This window comes from Pipistrellus kuhlii, unplaced genomic scaffold (genome assembly GCF_014108245.1).
Source record: "Pipistrellus kuhlii isolate mPipKuh1 unplaced genomic scaffold, mPipKuh1.p scaffold_m20_p_3, whole genome shotgun sequence".
NCBI classification, from domain to species: domain Eukaryota; kingdom Metazoa; phylum Chordata; class Mammalia; order Chiroptera; family Vespertilionidae; genus Pipistrellus; species Pipistrellus kuhlii.
The window spans coordinates 35,223,643-35,244,642 of record NW_023425529.1 but is presented as its reverse complement, the minus strand read 5'-3'; the positions used below and the strand labels follow the sequence as shown (position 1 = coordinate 35,244,642).

The window sequence follows — 21,000 nt, the reverse complement described above, 5'->3', positions numbered from 1 at the left end:
AGGACTCCTGGATTCAACCTCTCTACCACCTGCTAGGAGGCTCCCATGGTCTTTGTACTCTCGTTTTATCAGATTTTAAAACTCAATCAGGGGAAAATGGTTGTTTTTCATCCAAAAAAAAATTTTTTTTTTAATGTTACTAGGACACATTGTTAGTGGAAAGTGCTATTCTCAGAGCCTTGGGAGTAAGTGTGGGCTAACACTCGTCATACAGGAAGAGAAAACCACATAAATAATTAAATACCTCAAGCCATCAGCCACATGGAGTGCGATCCTGTGCTGCAGAGTCCTCGTGAGACTGGCTTTGTCCTGCTGCAGCAGGCGGTCCAGGGAGCCCTTGGGGGCCAGCTCCATCACCAGCATCCGGGGACGAATCCCAGCCGCCAGCAGCGATATTAAGCTGGGGTGGTGGTGGTGGCAAAGCACCACCAGCTCCTGCAAAAGCCAATCATTTCAGAGGAACAGGACATCAGCTCTGACCCAAGTGCCTCCTGCCTTAATTGTGTCAATACTGAGCATGTTTTTCGCTGGGTGACTAAATGATAGGAAATTCTGTTTCTTCTGTGAGCTTTTTTACATTTCCCACATTTTGGGGATGAACAGCTGGTTTTGAAACTATGGTATGAAGTAACATTTTAAATTCTATTTTTCTTTCTTCTCTGCATTCATCAGAACATTTAATTCAGGGACAGCACACACCTATGGTCATGCTAACAGGTCATGTTAACATTCTCATTGCTGGATTCTGAGTAGTCTCTTCTAATCCACTGTAACTGCCCTGTTAGGTATATCCTGCCTGTCAATCTCTGATTTAATGAGAAAAGTTTAATGTCTAAGTCCACAGAAACCTATGCTATGACCCTCTCCTCAAAATTCCACCAATATAGATGGCATCACTCTCTCCTGAACATACTCTGATGACTTCCCGTACTCTTAGATTAAAATTCCATGTACTGCCTGGCATGCATGGTTTAGAGATTGAGCGTCTACCCAGGAACCAAAAAGTCATGGGTTCTACTCAATCAGAGCCAAAAGCCCAAGTTGTGGGTTTGATCTCCAGGAGGGGTGTGAAGGCAGCCAGTCAATGATGTTTCTCTCTCAGTGGCGGTTCTTTCTCTCTTTCCCTCTCCCTTCCTCTCTCTCTAAGAAGCAAAACAAATGTCTTTTAAAAATGTAATGTATTATCATGTTTATTCATGGGCATTTAAAAAAAATCCTATGTACTATACAACCTTCATGACCTGGCCCGATCTCACCCTGGATTTCCTCTCAGATCCCATCTCCCGTCTCTCTTCTTTTCATTCACCACCCGTCTGCCATGCTGGTGTTCATTCAATCCCTGACACCCACCAGCTCCTTCCTTACAGCCATAGGTCCTGTGCCTTTACTGATCTCTCTTCCTAGAAATCCCTTCCCCATCCACAGAAATGAAGGCTTCCTGCCATTAATCCTAGCTCAAATACTCTCACTTCCTCGGAGTGACCTATCTCAGATCGTCCTTACTAAAGCAGTCCTAACCTGCAGCAACCTCTTTCCAATACCCGAAGTCAGAGATGCCAGTTTAGCTTGAACAGAGAAGTCTCCATCCTGATACTATTCTTTTTCTAGACCACATCGTGTGAGACTTTATAATCTTCTTTATGATATTGCTGCTTTTTTAATTCTACATGCTTCATCCTGCCTACTTCACTTTACTCTGAGACTGTCATTTTGATGAAATTTACAGCTTAGCTGATTTTAAATGGATTCATGCTTTCAGCTGTGATTTCTGCAGAAACTCTGCTTGTTAACAACCAGCTTATAAGATGGGAAGTATCAGTGCCAACGGCATCTGTCAGGAAACCGAAGTGTGGAGAGATCTGCCAGCTGAACAAGAAAGGCTGGATGCCCTCAGTGGAGCTTTCCAAGGACAAAGGCTCCAGACAAAAGCTTTGAAGATAAAATCTTTTTCCCTATGACTGATTAGCTAAGTTGGTGAAAACTGATGAGAACAAGGCAAATTAGCTCTATTTTCTTTCACAGACAGAAGCCTAGTCCAAATTTTCTATTCTAGACAAGCAGCGCTAGAAAACAGCAAAACAATGTAGTCATCAGCCGCAATTCCTGACCACCGGCAGAATGACCCTCAAAAGATAGCACCGAACACTAACATGTTATCATTTGATTTTTTTTTTAATTTGACTCATTGATTTATTGATTTTGTTTATTTTTAAATCTCACCCAAGAATATTAACCAACTGAGCCACCTGGCCAAGGCTCCTTTAAAAAAAAAAAAGTATATTATTCACATTCTACTGTTTCTTTTCTTCTCTCTCTTTATTAAGGTATTACATATGTGTCCTTATCCCCCCACATTCCCCTCTCCCCCACTCATGCCCTCACCCCCCTAGTGTCTGTGTCCATTGGTTATACTTATATGCATGCATACAAGTCTTTTGGTTGATCGCTCCTACTTACTCCCCCCCCCCTCCACCACTACCCCCCACCTTCCCTTTGAACCATGCTTCTCTGTCTTTGGATCTGCTTTTGTTCATCAGTTTATGTTGTTCATTATATTCCACAAATGAGTGAGATCATGTGATATTTATCTTTCTCTGACTGGCTTATTTCACTTAGCATAATGCTCTCCAGCTCCATCCATGCTATTGCAAATCATAAGAATTCCTTCTTTTTTTATTTTTTTTTATTTTTTTATTGTTTTTACCACAACATAGTATTCCATTGTGTAGATATACCACAGTTTTTTAATCCACTCATCTGCTCATGGGCACTTAGGCTGTTTCCAAATCTTAGCTATTGTAAATTGTGCTAGTATGAACATAGGGGTGCATATATCCTTTCTGATTGGTGTTTCTAGTTTCTTAGGGTTTCTATCCCTTCTACCATTTCCTTGGTTCACCTAGCTGTCTATGCACTAATCAGTCCTGTATACATTTTTAGTGTTCTGATTTTCAAAGAGTTCCCTGAGCACATTACTGAAAATTTAAAACATACATTGAAAACTAATGACTTGGGCTGAAAAATCAATTTATACCACAAGTTGTTTATTAGCTATTCCTTAGAGCTACAGTGTGACTTCTAGTACTAATCATTAAATTTACTTCAGAATATTTTGCACAGACATAAAATTATTTTTATTATTTAGAGTAATTAATATATTGTAACTGTGCATTTTCTAAATTATTCAGATTCAGGCACAAAGTGTTTTTTTAAATCAAGAGAAAAAGAAAAAATGAACAAGTTCAAAAATACAATTGACCTCTAGTATAAGATGGCAGATTGAATTTTATCTCTCTTCTCACCCTGTTTTTCTCCCTCATTCTCATTGTCAGGAAAAACTCAGGAAAACAAAACAAAAAAACAAACAAACAAAAAAAAACCCACCAGTACTCAAAACAAGAGAGGGTACTAGAGTGATCACTCTGGTTATGCATTCAACATCCAGTCACCCTTCTTTCTTTCTAAGGACACTTTGATTTTTGCTAGGGCATCCAACCTTCACCCATGCAGTCCATCAACTTTAGGGGGAACTGATTCCATATCCAGCCTTGGGGAAAGGTGGAGGTACTCTAAATAATACCACCTTTATTACCATAGTGATTGGTTCGGTGACACATAAGCCAATCAGCATACAGCATTACCCTGACCATAGTGCTTGTTGAGAAAATAAAATGTGATTTAATTGAAGCCAGGAAAAGTTTTTAAATGGGCAATTGTGCATAAATTTTGATTCCTTTGAATACAAGACCTCAAAAGAGGTACCCTTTTTCTTCTGTATGTGTAGTATATAACTATGAAACCTGAAAACAAGAATTATCAGAAAACTGTCTTTTTTTTGTTTTCAACAAGATAAACACAAAACTTTTGTCCTCCATGAAGAGAGGACAAAGTGGGATTTCATAATTAAAGTTAAATAAACTTTTGGGGGGAAATGCGTTCATCATTTTGCATTTTCACAAACATGTGCAATACAAGCGTTCTAGGAGATTAACAGTGTATGGTTGAATTTGGTAATGTTATTGGATTTCTTACTTGTCTTAAGAGTCTAAGTGATGTATGTTTGTTAAATATCTTTACAGCCACTTCATCTCCTTCATAGGTTGCTCGATAAACTGATCCAAAACTGCCGTCACCTTTTGAAAAGAAAGTACAAAGCACATAAGTTATTTTGTCCAAGCAGAAAAAGTGAACTGTGTCTGGTGTAATTATACCTATTGTATACCTGTTGTATACCCACTTATTTTATTGAATTAAGTCTCCTTTAATGATTCCTCTTCCTTCTTCTGCTCCATAAACTAAGATGGGACTAAAGGTCTTATCCCTACACTTTCTGTCTTCATCTATACACTTTCCACTCAATGACCCCATCCACTCCCTAATTATTCTACCCCTGCAGACAGAGGATTTTCACAGTTTCACAAGCTACCCCCTGAACTCTTTTTACAAATTTGTGAGATTTCCACTGACATGCTTCTCCAAATCTCACATTCCACCAAAAGGCACATTCATTATCTTTTCCCCAAACTAGTTTTTATTCCACCTTCCATAGCTGGTAAAAACAAAACTCTTTTTGAGGTTAATCTGGAGTCAAAACTGAAAAATTATCATAGGTCTTTGCCCAAGGCCTAGCATCAAAGCTAACTGGTAATCCACTTAGTCTTTTTTGAGACTGAAAATTGGCTGTGACACTCATTTTAAAACCTCTTAATCTGCCTTTGAAACCCTGAAAATTAAAGAAAATTCAAGGACATATTTTATAAATATATGTGCTTCCATGCTAGTCTTATTCTCATCTCAAACCTAATCGATAAGACTGTGTTCAAAGCAAATTCTATATCCGAATCATAGTACTTTAAAATATACCAATCCAAAGGAAAAAGCCATTATGATAAATATATGAAAACACCAAAAAAACATAATTATATTTGAAAAACGTATAGATTATTAGGAAAAATGCATCCTAAATTTTATTCTCAAACTAACAAAAATAGTTACCTAAGAGAAATTCCGGAGCTTGTTCAAATTTTAATCCATCATTGTTCAACATAATATTTCTAGGGAGGTCAGCCAAAATCAAATCAGGAGCAATCTGGGATATTGGAAGGGTGAGCCTTGGTTGATCTGGATTTACTAGGAGGTCTCCTGAGAAGTATATAAAAGAATGCATATAAATTTGTGATTATGACTTTCACAAATTTTCTATTATTTCTAATCAGTCCTTTTGGTTTTCTTTTTCTTTTTTTTAAGAAATTTTTTTTCTTCTTTTTTTTAAAATACATTTTATTGATTTTACACAGAGAGGAATTGAGAGGGACAGAGAGTTAGAAATGTCGATGAGAGAGAAACATCGGCCTCTTGCACACCCCCTTCCGGAGATGTGCCCGCAACCAAGGTACATGCCCTTGACCAGAATCCAACCCAGGACCTTTCAGTCCACAGGCCGACGCTCTATCCACTGAGCCAAACCGGTCCCGGCCCTTTTGGTTTTCTTACTTTTCCTATTTTTCTCTAGAAAATTAGATAAAGTTTTAAAGATTAAATTAATATCTATTTATTAGAATTTTAAAACTCATTCTTAGGTTCACTCATTAGAAAGTAGAATTCAGAACTGCCTTAGACTATCCAATATCTGAGTAGGACATTATCCATCTTTTGCCACATCCATGGAGCACTTATATGACTGACATGTTACTAAGTTATTTCCATGCATAATCTATTTTAATTTTTATAATAATTTTATTAAGTAGTTTTGGTTAGTAGTCCCATTTCATAGATAAAGTTATGTTGCTCAATGTGGCAATATTCATCCTCTAAAACCAACATTCCTCTCAATTTAGAGCACATGATCTTATGGGTAACAAATATCCATTTTCCTGAATTTTCACTATAATTGAATGTAGTTTATACTAACTTATCTCCTATGGATAAGTATAATCTCTACACTTATTACAAAACTCACTTTACAAATATTGAAAGATTGCCAGAAGCTAATTTCAGCATGTCATAATTGCAAGAATTTCATTGAAAGATTGATGGAACTTGGGGACTCAACAAGGGCTGAATCATATATGTTATTGCCTGCTGGAATAGCTAAAGTCATTTCCCCAAACTGAAAAGGATGATGGTTCTGCCAGACAGCTCAGAGCATCTTAATCTATAATTATTGCCTCCTGTTGGTCAAACACCTGAACAGCCTCAGGCAATACCCCATTCTGACAATGGATTCTGTAACTAACCCTACTCTTTGATGTGTATATCTCCACCTTGCCTTAGGACAAATTGTGTTAATAAAAAGCAAGGGATCCTGAGACAAGGAGAACTTGGTTTCTTTAGCCAGACTCCTCTGCCCGCCCAACCACCTCCCAAAAATGCCTTTCAAAATTATGTTTTGTCTCTGGACTCTTATTTAATTTACACACAGCCCTTTCTCCAGGTTTCCTAAACCCTTCTAGAGCCGGATCAAGTTCACCAGTGTTAAGAGATCACTTAAAAACATCTGTAAGTTGCATCAACACATACCTTCTTCTGCTTTCTTCATCAAGTCATCAAGTAAGATTTTTTTATGTTCTTCACCATCATTGAAACTATATAATGCCCATTTCTTCAACAAAGTTTCTCCTTCACCACAAATATCAATCTCCAATAACCCAGGAAACCATTCTTCCATGAGAGAATCAATGTGGTCCACAACTTGTCCCAAAAGAACCCAGCCTACATAATCCAAAGAAGAGCACATAACCATCCTATTGGAACTTTATTCTGTCACAAAACTAACAAAGAGAAACTATAAAGTTTGTTTGTTTTTAAGTTTAGATTTCTTTTGTGGTACAATTCAACATTTGAATTAATTTCCTTACCTTTTCTACAAGAAGGAACTGTAATTTTTAGGAAACTCTCTGGGTGATTATCTAAGACTTCAGATCCTACCAGGCAATAAGCTTCAGGAGACCAATTCAAATAGATGCCTTGTCGCCAATATATCCTGTTTGGGCGAAGTGCTCGTTCTGAAAGAAGTTTAAATGGACTCAGATATACTCATTAATTATTAATTACCCCATAAATGAAAGGTGGTGGGTAACTGCACCTCCCCCTCAAAAAATATCAATAGAGATATATTTGCTTTGAAAAAAAAGTATTAGAATAATGATTGATAGTCATCTTAGATCTAAAATATGATGCTAAATATCTTATCCTTAATTTTGCAACAACAATAACACAAAAATGTCCAGTAGATAACCTAAAATAGATTTTAAGTTTATGGTGTTAAGTAGTTTAATATGTGTAACAGATGAAGGAAGATAATAAAAAATAAGTTCTCATAACTTTTAAAGAGAAGTTGGTGGTCATGCTCAAATAAAAACTTCCTGAATGTTTTAATACAATGTAACTACCTAAATGCTGGTTAAATGATTTATTTCAGAATATAGTAACAGTGGCATTATGAAGACCCATGTTTATTCTTTTATTTTTTTTAACTCCTCAGGAATTATGCAGCAGAATGGAGCTACTACAGTCTGTATGCTGAATGGTCTGAATGGTCAGGATGTTACACTTCATTGAGTAAAACTCTCAGACTTTGCAATGCTCATTCCTAGTTGTTGTTTTTTTTTGTTTTTGTGTGTGTGTGTGTGTGTGTGAGTGTGGGTGCATGCACTTGCATGCCTATGTGTGTATGTTTAAACCAGTGATTCTTGGTAATCCACCTTTTAAAAGCATTGCTTATAATCTGTTTTGGCATAGAAATCAAGATATTCATACATTTTTTAAAATGTGTCTAAAATATGAACAAATGGGATTCAAGTGAAGACCTGAGGAATTTTCTTCATGACAAATTGCTACACTTATTTGCTACATGTCTTTATATTGGCCAGTCTGAAGTTGTATAAGCTTATTTTCTGATTTTCAGGTGCCTTACAAATAATTAAGCTCTGTGAAAATGGCATGCTGTTTTTAATGTGTTTTCTCCATAACTTCTCTAGATATTGTCTTCATTAAATACATACCTCTACCTGAAAGCATGTAAGGTGAAATTTCAAGTAATCGATTGATTAATCTTGACCAAAATCCCATTGGAAAATAAGGCATTTCATATAGTCGAATGATAATTTCAGAGTTCTCACAATGGGGGAGCTCTATCACAGGCCTGTGGTCAGATAGACTAAACAGAAAAGGACATCATAATTACATAGCTTTATAAAAGACACAAACATGTTGATCAAAGCACTTTATGACTTAAAATTGATGAATTGAAGATAAATACTCAAAGCAATTGCATATTTTTCTTTTGCTACATACTCTTCCTATTTTAAAAATCCAATGGCCTAGCTAGAGTGCTCAGTGGTTGAGCTTTGACCTATGAACCTGAAGGTCACAGTTCGATTCCTGGTCAGGGCACATGCCCAGATTGTGGGCTTGATCACCAGTATGGGGCATCAGGAGGCAGTAAATCAATGATTTTCTCTCATCACTGATGTTTCTATCTCTTTCTCCCTCTCTCTTACTCTCTGAAATAAAAAATATATATATTTTTTAACTTCAGTGGTTATTTAACCAATTCAAATGCATGCTCAGATGTAGTAGATGCATGAATTTTTTCAGTATTCTTATTTATACTAATAAACAAATTGTTATAATTGGTTATGCACAAACAAGTATCAAGCAAGGGATTATATAAAACTTGAAAAGATTGCATGTCCAAAAAAAGTATACATCTATTTTTAGAATTGGTCACCATCAATGCAATTTGCACTTTTCAATGTCATATTACTTTCTAGCATTTAACAGGTGCTTCTAAAGCAACAAGAAAATGTTCTATAATACAGGGCCAGAAATTAGGCATCCATTGTGTTTCCCCTCTTCTCTCAAGTTCACTGCCACAGAGTCTTTTAAAATTCTGATAACAACTCACTATCTCCCCAGAATTTGTCTAATATTACTCTCTCATTACTGTGTAAGAAAACACACACACACACACACACACACACACACACACATCTCCACTATTTGCCTTCATTAAATAAACAGTTGTAAACCAAATAGTAATTATAGACATAAAATATGTCACTCTATCTTTAAAATGTCAAATGTAGTGTTTTCATTAAAAGTAAGTGTTATACTTCAGAAGAAAGTTTACACAATAAGCAAAAATAATACTTAGTACATTAATCTTAGACCAAAGTTATTGTGACAATTAAGACAAGATGATAGATGGTGAGTTTCTATAGGGTAGTAGAATGTTTAAGTTTTTGGTTTACCTGCTTGGAACCAGCAAATACTCTTCTCCTATTGGCAAGGCGATCTGAAATTTTTCTAGGAGTTTGAAGTACTGTTGTGTGTAGTTCTTTGGAAATCTCTTTTTCTTTGAAAGAAATTTTTCCACACTTCTACGTGAAATAATTCCTTCGGGATGTTTTGGACAGCCTTCTACTTTCTCTGTAAAAATCTGAAAGATTTACACTTATAATCACTGGAATTTACTTTCTGAAGTTTTTCAATTTAAAGCATTTTCTGTCAGGTTGCTCAGTGAAAATAATCAGAAGAATTGTAACATTGTCAAATATAACACAGGACCTAACTTCCCTAACTAGCAGCCATGTTACCTAGAAGCCTTCTCCCCCTCCCCCCCCCAACCTCCCCACCAAAAAAAAAAAAAAGCATCCACTCACAAAAAAATAAAAAATCCCCTCACAAAATTAATAAATTAAGGAATTCAGATCTGAAATTATGTGAAGATCCTCTGCCAATGAAGTTCAAAGCCTTCTCCAGCTGCAATCAACAGGTCAATCAAATACCTTGCATTCTTATTACACTTTCACTAATAATATATTTCTAGGGAAATTATCTTCCAGACTATTTTATCACCAGTGTTTTCTAACAAAACCTTCACTATACATTTATTTAACAAAGGTGTTTTTCATCACTGAGACTAGAGGCATTGCAGTACAGTTTACTAATTTTCAAACAAAGGAACTGCTGCATTTTGTTGGATTCCGCTCAGAGTCATATATCTGTAGGTCTGGGAAAAGGCTTGGGAAACTGCTTTTTCTTTTTTACAAGAAACCCATGTGGTTCTAATGTGGATACTATACTTTAAGCTTATTAATCATCATCACAGCAGTTTTAAAAGAGGTTTGTGCTTTGAGTTTTAAGATATCTCTTTGTGTGCTACCATTCTTTGTGGTAGTTTCCAAAGATGGACATGTCAATTCCTTTTCTCCCTATACATGCATGCTGCTCAGTTCCTCAAGAAGTGGAGTCTAGCCGGGACCAGTTTGGCTCAGTGGATAGAGTGTCGGCTTGTGGACTGAAAGGTCCCGGGTTCGATTCCGGTTGAGGGCATGTACCTTGGTTGCGGGCACATCCCCAGTAGGGGGTGTGCAAGAGGCAGCTGATCGATGATTCTCTCTCATCGATGTTTCTAACTATCCCTCTCTCTTCCTCTCTGTGAAAAATCAATAAAATATATTTAAAAAAAAGAAAGAAAGAAAAAAAAAAGAAGTGGAGTCTATATCCTCTCCCCTCGAATCTGAACAGGCCTGGGGTTGCTCCATCCACTGTGGCAGAACTAACATTATACCAGTTCTGGGCCTACATGTTAGGAGGAGAAGCCATCTGAGAGGCACACAGAGGAGCATCAGTCCTCCAAACTATGAGCATAGCCTTCTTGGACCCTCCAGCCCAGTCAATGAGGGAAGCCACTTGAATGACCCTGGCCAAGGTCTTGTAGACCAGCCCACTCAACTGAGCCTAATCAACCACAGAATACTGAAAAACAATAAACAGCCGATGTTTTAAGCCTCCAAGTTTTGGGGTATCTTGTTAAAAAGCAATAGAAAACTGAAACAATATCTTAATTTTTTCACTTTAAAAGATTTACTAATATTCCTTTAGCCTAGTAACTTTTAAGGCTTTCCTAAGCCCTTACGCAAGTAATGAGAATTTTTCAAATGCCCTCACACACATTACCAAGACTTAATTGCCATGCAAAATTTTTTAATACTCCACCCGACTAATTCAATAAGCCCCTTTCATATCTTGTATCATACAGTTAAATGAGTTTTGCAAACTTCTCTGTGCGTTGATGGAACCTTCTTTAATAAGCGTAGTGACCAGCCAGGACCGGTTGGTTTGGCTCAGTGGATAGAGCGTCGGCTTGGGGACTGAGGGGTCCCGGGTTCGATTCCGGTCAAGGGCATGTACCTTGGTTGCGGGCATATCCCCAGTCGGGGGTGTGCAGGAGGCAGCTGATCGATGATTCTCTCTCATCGATGTTTCTGACTCTCTATCTCTCTCCCTTCCTCTCTGTACAAAATCAATAAAATATATTAAAAAAAAAAAATAAGCGTAGTGACCTAACAGCTCAGGGCATAGAGAGGAAGGGTGGGCTCATTAGCACTTCTGCAGCATGACATTATCCCTGCCCTTGTCTGCAGATTCGGGGAGGAAAATATCCATATTCATTTTTCATGATGGGTGTCAGACAAGTCATTCTTGTTTTCACTTGATTATTTATAGCTTTCATTCTTTATAAACCTCAGTGAAAATGACATTGCATTTCAGCATAAACAGAATTGTGCTATTTATTTTTTAAGTTAACAAGAAATTTAAATTATCATTCTATTGACCTTTTAGGCCTCTCTTTCAAAATAATTTTGAGCTATTCAAATTCTTGAATTGGCTTTCACTTAAATTAACATGTTTACAGTATAACCATTCTAATGAGAAGAATTTCCATGGAGTTTTAACATAATCATTCCATAGAATTATCAGACAGTTTATTGAGGTCATGGTGGAAATCTGCTTTTGCTAAATGGTTGTGATTTGGATGCAAACCACTTCCTTAATCAACCGACTCTAATAGTGTCCAGCTGGGTGCAGCTTCCAAGGTTCCTAGATCACATAGAAAAACACCACTTCGTGTGCAACTTTCAGTCTCTTCTTGACTAGATAGATAGAGCATCATAGCATGCCACCTAGGACAACAAAATCTTCAGGGTTAAATATTTAAAACTCCTTCTGCTGTTGTGAACGCATCTACTGCACAGATTTGTGGCTGTTGTTCAGCTCCATACTGACACACATTCCAAAACTGCTTAAATTCATCTGTACAGTTTTGAAGATTTTTTTTTTCATTTCCTAAAAGAATAAGCTTTAATCACTAAATGTATCAAATATGAAATTAGCTAATATTTACTGCTTGCTTACACTGAACTAGGGAGGCAATGTAGCAGTTAAAATTGTTACTATCCTGCCGAAGCCGGTTTGGCTCAGTGGTAGAGCGTCGGTCTGTGGACTGAAAGGTCCCAGGTTCGATTCCGGGCAAGGGCATGTACATTGGTTGCGGGCACATCCCTGATAAGGAGTGTGCAAGAGGCAGCTGGTCGATGTTTCTCTCTCATCGACGTTTCTAGCTCTCTATCCCTCTCTCCTCCTCTCTGTAAAAAATCAATAAAATATATTTTAAAAATAAATAAATAAATAAATAAAATAAAATTGTTACTATCTTTATTTTGCAAGTAAAAAACAAACAAACAAAAAAAGGAGCTTAAAACATTAAGAAATGTCACCAAGTAAATTTCATAAGAGATCTGAATACAGGTCACGATGGCCCAGGGCTGTTGCTCTTAACCGGTCACTTTACTGGCTTCACTGTCATGGAGATGAGTAGCATCACCCTTTCCATGGCACATGTGCAGAAGGATAAAAAGCTGCCTAACAATAGCTACCAAAATAGTCATTGCTACCACATTACAATTGATTGCCAATTAAAATAATGTTTCAATGTGCTCTCAAGTTCTGTGATATAGGATTTAGATCCAAATAAGTGTCTTTAGATGGAGTTTAGGAGCTATCACTCAAGATTAGCTGAGGGAATTTAGTCACCATTATAGTTTAATTATCGATAGAAGAGAGACTCCTAACGTAAGAAGATATCATTATTTAAGGGATTCGGGGAGCCACATGCAAAACTATAAGTTATACTCATACACCAAATAAATGCCAGTGAATGCAGATGCCAGAGACACCCTCCCTGAGCTCACCTCTGTTCATGAGAGTGATTTTGCATTCCCAGCAATATGTGGTAATGTCTGAACACATTGCTGGTCATAACTAGGAAGATGCTACTTATATTTCCAGTGTAAGGCCAAAGATGCTGCTACTATCCTATAATCCACGACAAAGAATTATCTGGTCCTAAGAGATGATGTTGAAAAATACTGAGCTGGTGTGTTCTCCCTGAGTGATATTCTGTAGAAAATATATATTGATAGATTATTATAACTACTTAATATAAACTCAATGGTAATTATCAATGGAAGAAGAAATTATTTTCCATATGAAATATAAATGGAGAAAAAATAGCTATTACTACTGCCATCCAAAGTTTTCAAAAATTGTAAGCATTTAGAACTCAGACCATTTCTCTCAAGAAGCAAAATTCCCCTTCATGTTGTGTAGATAGAGGTTTCACAGGCTCAATGACACAATTTTCTTATATACAATATATATTTACTCCAAGGATTTTCAGAAAGTTTTCATACAGTTGGCTAAATCAACCAAACCAAAGATATGATCAGGATCTAGGAAAGCACCACAGAACACAGTAGTACAAACATTTATCATTAAAGACAATAAAGGCGTTAAAGTAAATTCTTAGGTACCTTCCCTTCTTCCAAAAAGCTCTTCTTTAAGCAGTTTTCCACATGAAGTGCCCTATAGTTTTCTATATTTACTATAGTTTCTATCTTTTTATTCTTGGTCATTTGCTCTTCTCTCTCTCTCTCTCTCTCTCTCTCTCTCTCTCTCTCTCTCTCTCTCTCTCAATAAATCTTTATTGTTCAGATTATTACAATTTTTCTTTTTCCCCCCTCATTGCTCCCCTCCACCAGGTTCCTACCCCATCCTCTGCTCTTACCCCCACCACTGTCCTCATCCATAGGTGTATGCTTTTTGTTCAATCTCTTCCTACATTCCCCACTCTCCTTTTCCCCGAGAATTGTCAGTCCACTCCCTTTCTATGCCCCCTATTTTATTATATTCACCAGTTTATTCTGTTCATCAGGTTTTTTATTCCCTTGCTTTTTAGATTCACTTGTTTATAGATATGTATTTGTTGTTCATAAGCTTTATCTTTTTCTTCTTTGCAGTTTTTATCTTAACTAAATAGCAACTCTACAATGTTCAATGCTCTGGGTGCCATTTATTCTCCTTTTCAGTCATTACCCCCATGTCACAAAAAATATAAGACACCAACCTGTGCCATGACTTTACAAAGCCACTTGGGTTCCACAAAATACAAGTTACTTAACTGCAGTGCTGGGTCTTGAAAATGAAGAAGAACCCCTGGAATAAAAAAATCAAACAATGAAACATGAAATCTAGAATATACAAACATCAAAGAGCAAGGGAATCTAGTCCAACCTCCTCATTTACATGTGAGACAATGTCAGCATAGTTAGTGGCAGAACTGGGACTACAACTGGGCATCCCAGTTCTCCAGTCCCAACATCCAATATTACAAAGAAGTATTTTTTAATGATATACATTGATCAGATATAAGCATATTTGAGACAATGCCATGTATTGCAGAGCATATATATACAAGCAAACAAATTCATAATGTTCTTTTTGGCTTTCTAAATATGCAATACCAAGACACATCTCATTTTTCAAATGAAGGTAAGATACACAGAATATCCTAGAAGCTACTGGTTTAGGGATGATGGGGAAAAGGAACAGATTATAATCCATGTGAAAAAAATTATTTCATATAACAGAACCTAGGAATCAAAAGCAGCTTCCTAGCCACTTACCCTGGGATCTACAAATCAACTCACACATTGCTAGTGAGGCTATACTGATCAAGTACATCATTGAGAGTTGTGATCTATGAGGTCATGCTGACAATGTGTGATGTCACAGAGCGAGATCTGCACTCATAGCTGCATCCCAGGCAACCACTGATTCTCAAAGTGCCCCATCAGACCATCCCAATAATAATTCTATTCTCTAGTCGGCAAGCCACTTCCACACACACTAAACCCACTGGATCCTTTGGAAGGAGATGTCTTGTGCTCAGGGTTCCACAGCTCCTGGCTAGGATAGTCAAGATCTGGAACCCACACATTTTCACTCTTGCTCTTTCCACTATTGCCCTTAGATGGTTTCCAATGTTCTGCTTATGACATGCCATATGATTTAACATCAATGCACATGATGATCTTCCAAGAAGATAGACATCAGTGGCCTATGAGAGAATTCTGCAGCTCTTCCGTTAAATAGCGACTGTAAATTCTAGCACGGTTCAGATCCATTTTTATAAATTACTATAGCCACGCATTGAAAAAAAACTCGAAACTAATAAACAGCCAAACCTGATTCATTTAGGAAGTGCACTGCATGAGGAAGCTCATTTTCATCTAGCTGCAGCTGATTTTCTTTCACCAGTTGTAATAATCGTTTCCGGTCAATTACAGGAAATTCAATTGGCACATTTTTACGCTCTGATAAAATGATTTTCTCAAGTTCCACATAGCAGTCTGGAATCAGCTGCCCAACAACAGGCTGATCTCTGATCTATGTAATGAAACAGGACAAGCTGTAAAAAATTCATTGTATGCATGCATATATTTGTCAGGTGGTGGGTAAATTCCGTGCTAATAGGTTTAAAGAAAGGGATATATCATTCAGAAGTATGTTTTCAACTAAAATCCAAATGTGATTTAAATCATTAAATTTTGAGGGATAAACAAAATGATGATAACATAAAAATATGAACACAGAAACCAACTTGAAAAGAACTATCAAATAAAATAGTATGAAACTATTTACCCAGCTATCCAGAAAATACATAGCAAAACCCTAACCATGAATAAAGCATTTTCTGTTTTCTAAGACATTAAACACATATGCAATAGATAAGCTAACATAAGCAATCAGTACTACAAGACCTTTTGAACATTGTTTAGTAGATGAAAATATCCACACCCTGAGGTAAAACATTAAATTCTATGCTTATTATTAGCAAATGTTATATTAATGCACATATCAACAGCGAAGCCTAGAGACAGACATGATATTTCCTCACCTACGCAAGGCTTTTTTTAAAACCTTGAACTTGAGAAAATAAAAAATCATCCAAACACACTGACAAAATAGGATGATTTCTGTTCTGTGACACTCTGAGTTTAATAACTGCATACTAATTGAAAAATATGTAAAATAAAAACATTTAAATTGCCTTAAGATGATGTTTCCGATAATGACAGTCTTTTCCACACATTTTTCCCCATGAAAATCTAATTTTAAAAAGCAATACAGCCCTAACAATAGTAATGAAAATGCCTTTGAGAACCACCAGGTGGCAAACTCTCCCCATTTCTGGATCCATGAATATATTCTTGAACGTTGTTTATCTGACATATCAAAATTCCTACCTAAATTATTAAACTTATTACAAATAGAAACTGGGTTTGTAAACACACATAAAATGTAACTTGCTCTTTTTCTAAATGTAACTAGAACCTTAAGGAGTTTCATTTGCAACTACTATACCCATTACTTTCATCTTCTCCTCCAAACAGTAATTTGATGTGTTCATCTATTACTTGCCCCAGAAAATTAACTATAACTCTACTAATCTCCACTTTTTACAATCCCTCTCTGCATTATTTATAAATAAAACAAAACTTCAGGTTGAAGGTTATGTTTTAACTCAAGGAGGGAAACCTACATTTAGAAATAAACAAGAGTTTTCCCAGAAAGCAAATCATGAAAAATAAAAAAAATAAAAAATAAAAAAAATAAAAAGATGAATTTTATAGGACTGGACTCCAGGGCCAGCAAAGAACACCTGCTAATGGGTTGGGATATTGTTCTGTTTTGTCCTATTTCTTTTAATTTGTGTCAGGTCACCAACAGCCACACACACACACAAAAAAAAAAACCCCACAACACTTTTATTCTAGATTTTGCGCAAATACATGTTAATAAAGGTGAGACAGGAAGATTAGAGAAGAGCCAAGATAAAAGAAGAAAAAAGAATGAGAGGGCAAAAACAATGATCTCTAGTAGATTAAAAGCTGCTATTTGAATATGGGTTGAAGCACTGCAGGGAGAAAAGATATTAAAGCTCTAGCAGGCTCATTGGTTCTAGGTCATCGAGAAGTCACTATTCTGCAAAGCAATCAAATGAATTTTCAAACAAAAATGCCAGAATGATGTATACATTAGCAATATATACCTTTCTTCAAATAGCATTTCTATTTTTCAAAGCATTTCTTTTACATCCTTGCATGGTGTTGCCTTCAGATTTCATTTATAAATGCAGGAAGAATTATGCTTTATTGATTGATAGTGACAACACGTTATTAGACAAAAGTAGTACCAGTCCAGCTTCATGAACTAACCACTTTATCCATAGAGTTTGTTTCGACAAAATTCAGGCTTTTTCAAAACAAACTAAATGTCCAAGAAGTTTTTTTAAAAATATATCATGTATGCTCTAACAGTAATGATAAAAAGAGAAGCTATTAAAATAGTATAAATAACAACGGGTATAGTCTCAGAAGAAAACCACCCAGAAAAAAATAATAGTTAACTGGATGAATGACTTTTGTATATTTGTTTCTTAAAAAAGTCATGTTAATCTCTAATCATATGTCCCATGAGAGAGTAGGAAACTCAGCAATTAAAATAGTATACAGCAGAAACCCGTTTGGCTCAATGGATAGAGCGTCGGCTTGGGGACTGAAGGGTCCCAGGTTCGATTCAGGTCAAGGGCATGTACCTTGGTTACGGGCACGTCCCCAGTGGGGGGTGTGCAAGAGGCAGCTGATCGATGACTCTCTCTCATCGATGTTTCTAACTCTCTATCCCTCTCTCTTCCTCTCTGTACAAAATCAATAAAAAAAAAATTTTTTTAAAGAGCCTATGTGGCTCCTTTCCTTATAAAATAAATAAATAAATAAATAGATAGATAGATAGATAGATAGATAAATAAATAAATAAATAAATAAATAAATAAATAAAATAATATACCATTCTTCTTACATAAAATGCCACGAGTGATCCAGCACTGGCGAAACCTTTCAGTGACTGAGATAATAAATGTGCTGAAAGATACAAACATGCAAATTGTCTCCTGGGGCACCACAAAGACCAGCACATTTACAAAAGGCTCATTAGGCTTTGGATAGGAGCATAATCAGTGGAAATGGGACAGAACTAAGCTAACTGGCAGGCACGTTATAACCAGGGCAACCATAACATTTATCATCCAAACCGGAATGCTTGATTGAGGACATTCTGGGACACTATTTATAATTATGCTGGGACTGTCCAGGCAAAACAATCCTTAGTTACAAGACATGCCTTCATCATTAGTGCTAATGAGCTAAGCCAACAGGAACTAACAATAAAGGTCACCACTGTGTTTCTCATATTACCATGTCAGGGTCTATTCCACACAGTTTACACCATGTCTATAGGACCCCCAGAAATTTTCTCTCTCCTATAAGTATTAAAAATAAATATTCTGCCCGTCCAGTGTAGCTCAGTGGTTGAGCATCGACCTACAAACCAGGAGGTCATGGTTCGTTCCCAGTTGGGTCATATGCCCAGGTTACAGGCTCAGTCCCCATTGTGAGGCAGGGAATCAAATGATTCTCTCTCATCATTGGTGTTTCTATCTCTCTCTTCCTCTCTTTTCCTCTCTGAAATTAATAAAAAATATGTATATTTAAGTATTCTGCCTGGCAACTAATTTATCTGTGTTTTATAAACACAATGAATTGCATTTGATTTATTAGAAAGGCACTTTAGACATCAAAGACATCATTCCTAAAATGAAAAACCCCGTTTGTATGTAATTAAAAAAATTGCTTAGACATTGATGGAAACTAAGTGATCTTGGCAACCAAGTGAAAATCCATCTCACAATGTTGAGGGAAAAACGTCTATAATGAGCATCACAGGAACAAGAAGTATGGAGGAAAAGCCTGAAACAGCAAGATGAGCATACAAAAGGAACTCCCAAAGAAAGAAGCAGGAGAAGAAAAAAACAGTAGAAAAGTAATAAAAGAAAGATGATTCCATGACCCCAGTACTCCATTTGTCCTGCTAATTACATCACCACTGGGGGAAGCTGGGAGAGAAAGGTCTCAGAAACATTTGCTCAGATTCTTTCAGAAACACCCTCTCCATCCCTCAGACGCCCTCTTAGATCCTCTCAGGCCCTCTAATTGTTTTCAGTCCCATTTCTATGAGCCTGAAATGAAGTAGGGCATGAGTAATTTTAAAACAGAAAATACTTTAATGACACTAACATATGAAAAATACCTCGTCTTCTGGCAATTCTAAGCAGTTGCATAGCAAAAGAATTGATAAATTATATTTATCTACCAGACCCCAGTAGAAATTAACTATATTACCTTGAAATTGAGGCTCTCATTTATGATGGTTTTCCGAAGTTTTGCCAAAGCATCAGACTCCTCGGTGGCATTCACAAAGTGGTAATCCCTTATTGCGGGAAACCCTCGCTTGTTCAAGAGCTCCTTGTTGATTTTACTTATGCAGGCTTTGCGCTGCTTCTCGTCAGAAACATCCAAATGTGTGCCCACGAGAATCACAGGGGAAGAGGAAGCTCGAGCCTACAGAGAAAGACGAAGAATACTGATTACCAGTACATTTCCACTGAAATTCACTTGAATAGAAGTGGAAAATTAAAAGACACCATGAAGAAAACAGCTGCCTTTCTTTCCTTAATCCTAAGAAAATATTGTAACATTAAGAAATTTTATTAAGTCGTTTTTATGTGTCTTCTTAATTCAATTATTAACACTTTCTAGGTAGGTAACTTTCTAAGTGTGCTTTGGTCTTCAAAATAAGCATTTAATAAGCCCACAAATTATTTCAGTGTCATAATATGGTTTATATTTTCTCATCCTTCTCTGCAAATTCAATCCCTTGAATTAATTTCTAAATTCATTCTATTTGAAGTCTGCAGCGGGGCGGGGGGGGGGGGGGGCCCTAAAGTATTACTGCCATTGTAATATTTGCTCACTTTAACTAACTATAATAAAGTAAAAGCAAAAAAAAGAAAAAGATTTCAAAAATTACCAAAATTACAACACTAGCTTGTCAGTAAGAGCTGACAGTATGACTGTAAAGGACAAAGTGGAAACTAACCAAGAGAGATTCCCAATAGAAGAGCATATTGTCAATTATACTTCAGTTTACATAAATAAATAAATAAATAAATAAATAAGCACATTAATCTGGTAACATATATAAGTGTAAGATCTGAAAGACTTTATACTAAATTGCCACTGAGCATCTTCAAAGATGCACAGATTGGTTTTCTTTAGCATAACTTATTTTAAGTTAGAAAACCTCATGTTCCATTTTAAAATATGATAAACATAATGTAGCATGTGTATTTTCCATTTTTATAGCTTAAAAGGGTTCCAAGTATCTATAATACTTACCAATATGGAACACCTTATTTTCATGCCACAGCCTAATTACTCTGAAAATTTCCCAACTCAATGTTTCAGTGCTGCATTCTTAAAAAAAACAAAACAAAACAAACACCACAAAACTCTTATAGCAACTCTTTGCCTAAATCACCTTATATACAAAAAAATGAAAATTATTTCGTATTTTCAAATGATTAGAATAGACCACCTTTATATTGAATAGCCAAGGCTTCATAGCATCAACTTCAGCCTGCCCTTTACTGAGGTCATAGACAGCGAGGTACAGTGACCGCGGGGTCATGAAGTGCGGATGCGTGCTGTAGAATTCCTCCCGGCCTAAACAGAGATTGGAGACTCTTTGTTAGCCTTCCTTTTTTCAAAACAAACTTTTAGATGATACTATACATATTTAGCATACAACAACAAAAAAAGAGAGTGAGAGAACAATCAATGATGTTTAAAAGACTATAACTGAGTTTTTACTAGAGATTGAGAACTTCTGGTTGAAGTGCTAGCTATGAAC

At 36.4% G+C, this 21,000-nt stretch overlaps 1 protein-coding gene across 9 annotated transcripts in view; it reads right to left on the bottom strand.

The window, feature by feature from the left end:
- LRRK2 (leucine rich repeat kinase 2) overlaps positions 1–21,000 on the bottom strand; it is a 128,722-nt gene that overhangs the window by 29,067 nt on the left and 78,655 nt on the right. For all 9 annotated transcript variants that reach the window (XM_045587920.1, XM_045587919.1, XM_036456291.2 and 6 more), the window contains 11 exons: positions 20,686–20,813; positions 19,431–19,649; positions 15,375–15,576; positions 14,255–14,343; positions 9,255–9,442; positions 8,004–8,158; positions 6,858–7,004; positions 6,520–6,711; positions 4,996–5,142; positions 4,033–4,133; positions 245–435 (listed from right to left, as the gene is read on the bottom strand). In XM_045587920.1, coding sequence (XP_045443876.1) covers positions 245–435; positions 4,033–4,133; positions 4,996–5,142; positions 6,520–6,711; positions 6,858–7,004; positions 8,004–8,158; positions 9,255–9,442; positions 14,255–14,343; positions 15,375–15,576; positions 19,431–19,649; positions 20,686–20,813 — 1,759 coding nt within the window. The remainder of the gene's footprint in view (positions 1–244; positions 436–4,032; positions 4,134–4,995; positions 5,143–6,519; positions 6,712–6,857; positions 7,005–8,003; positions 8,159–9,254; positions 9,443–14,254; positions 14,344–15,374; positions 15,577–19,430; positions 19,650–20,685; positions 20,814–21,000) is intronic.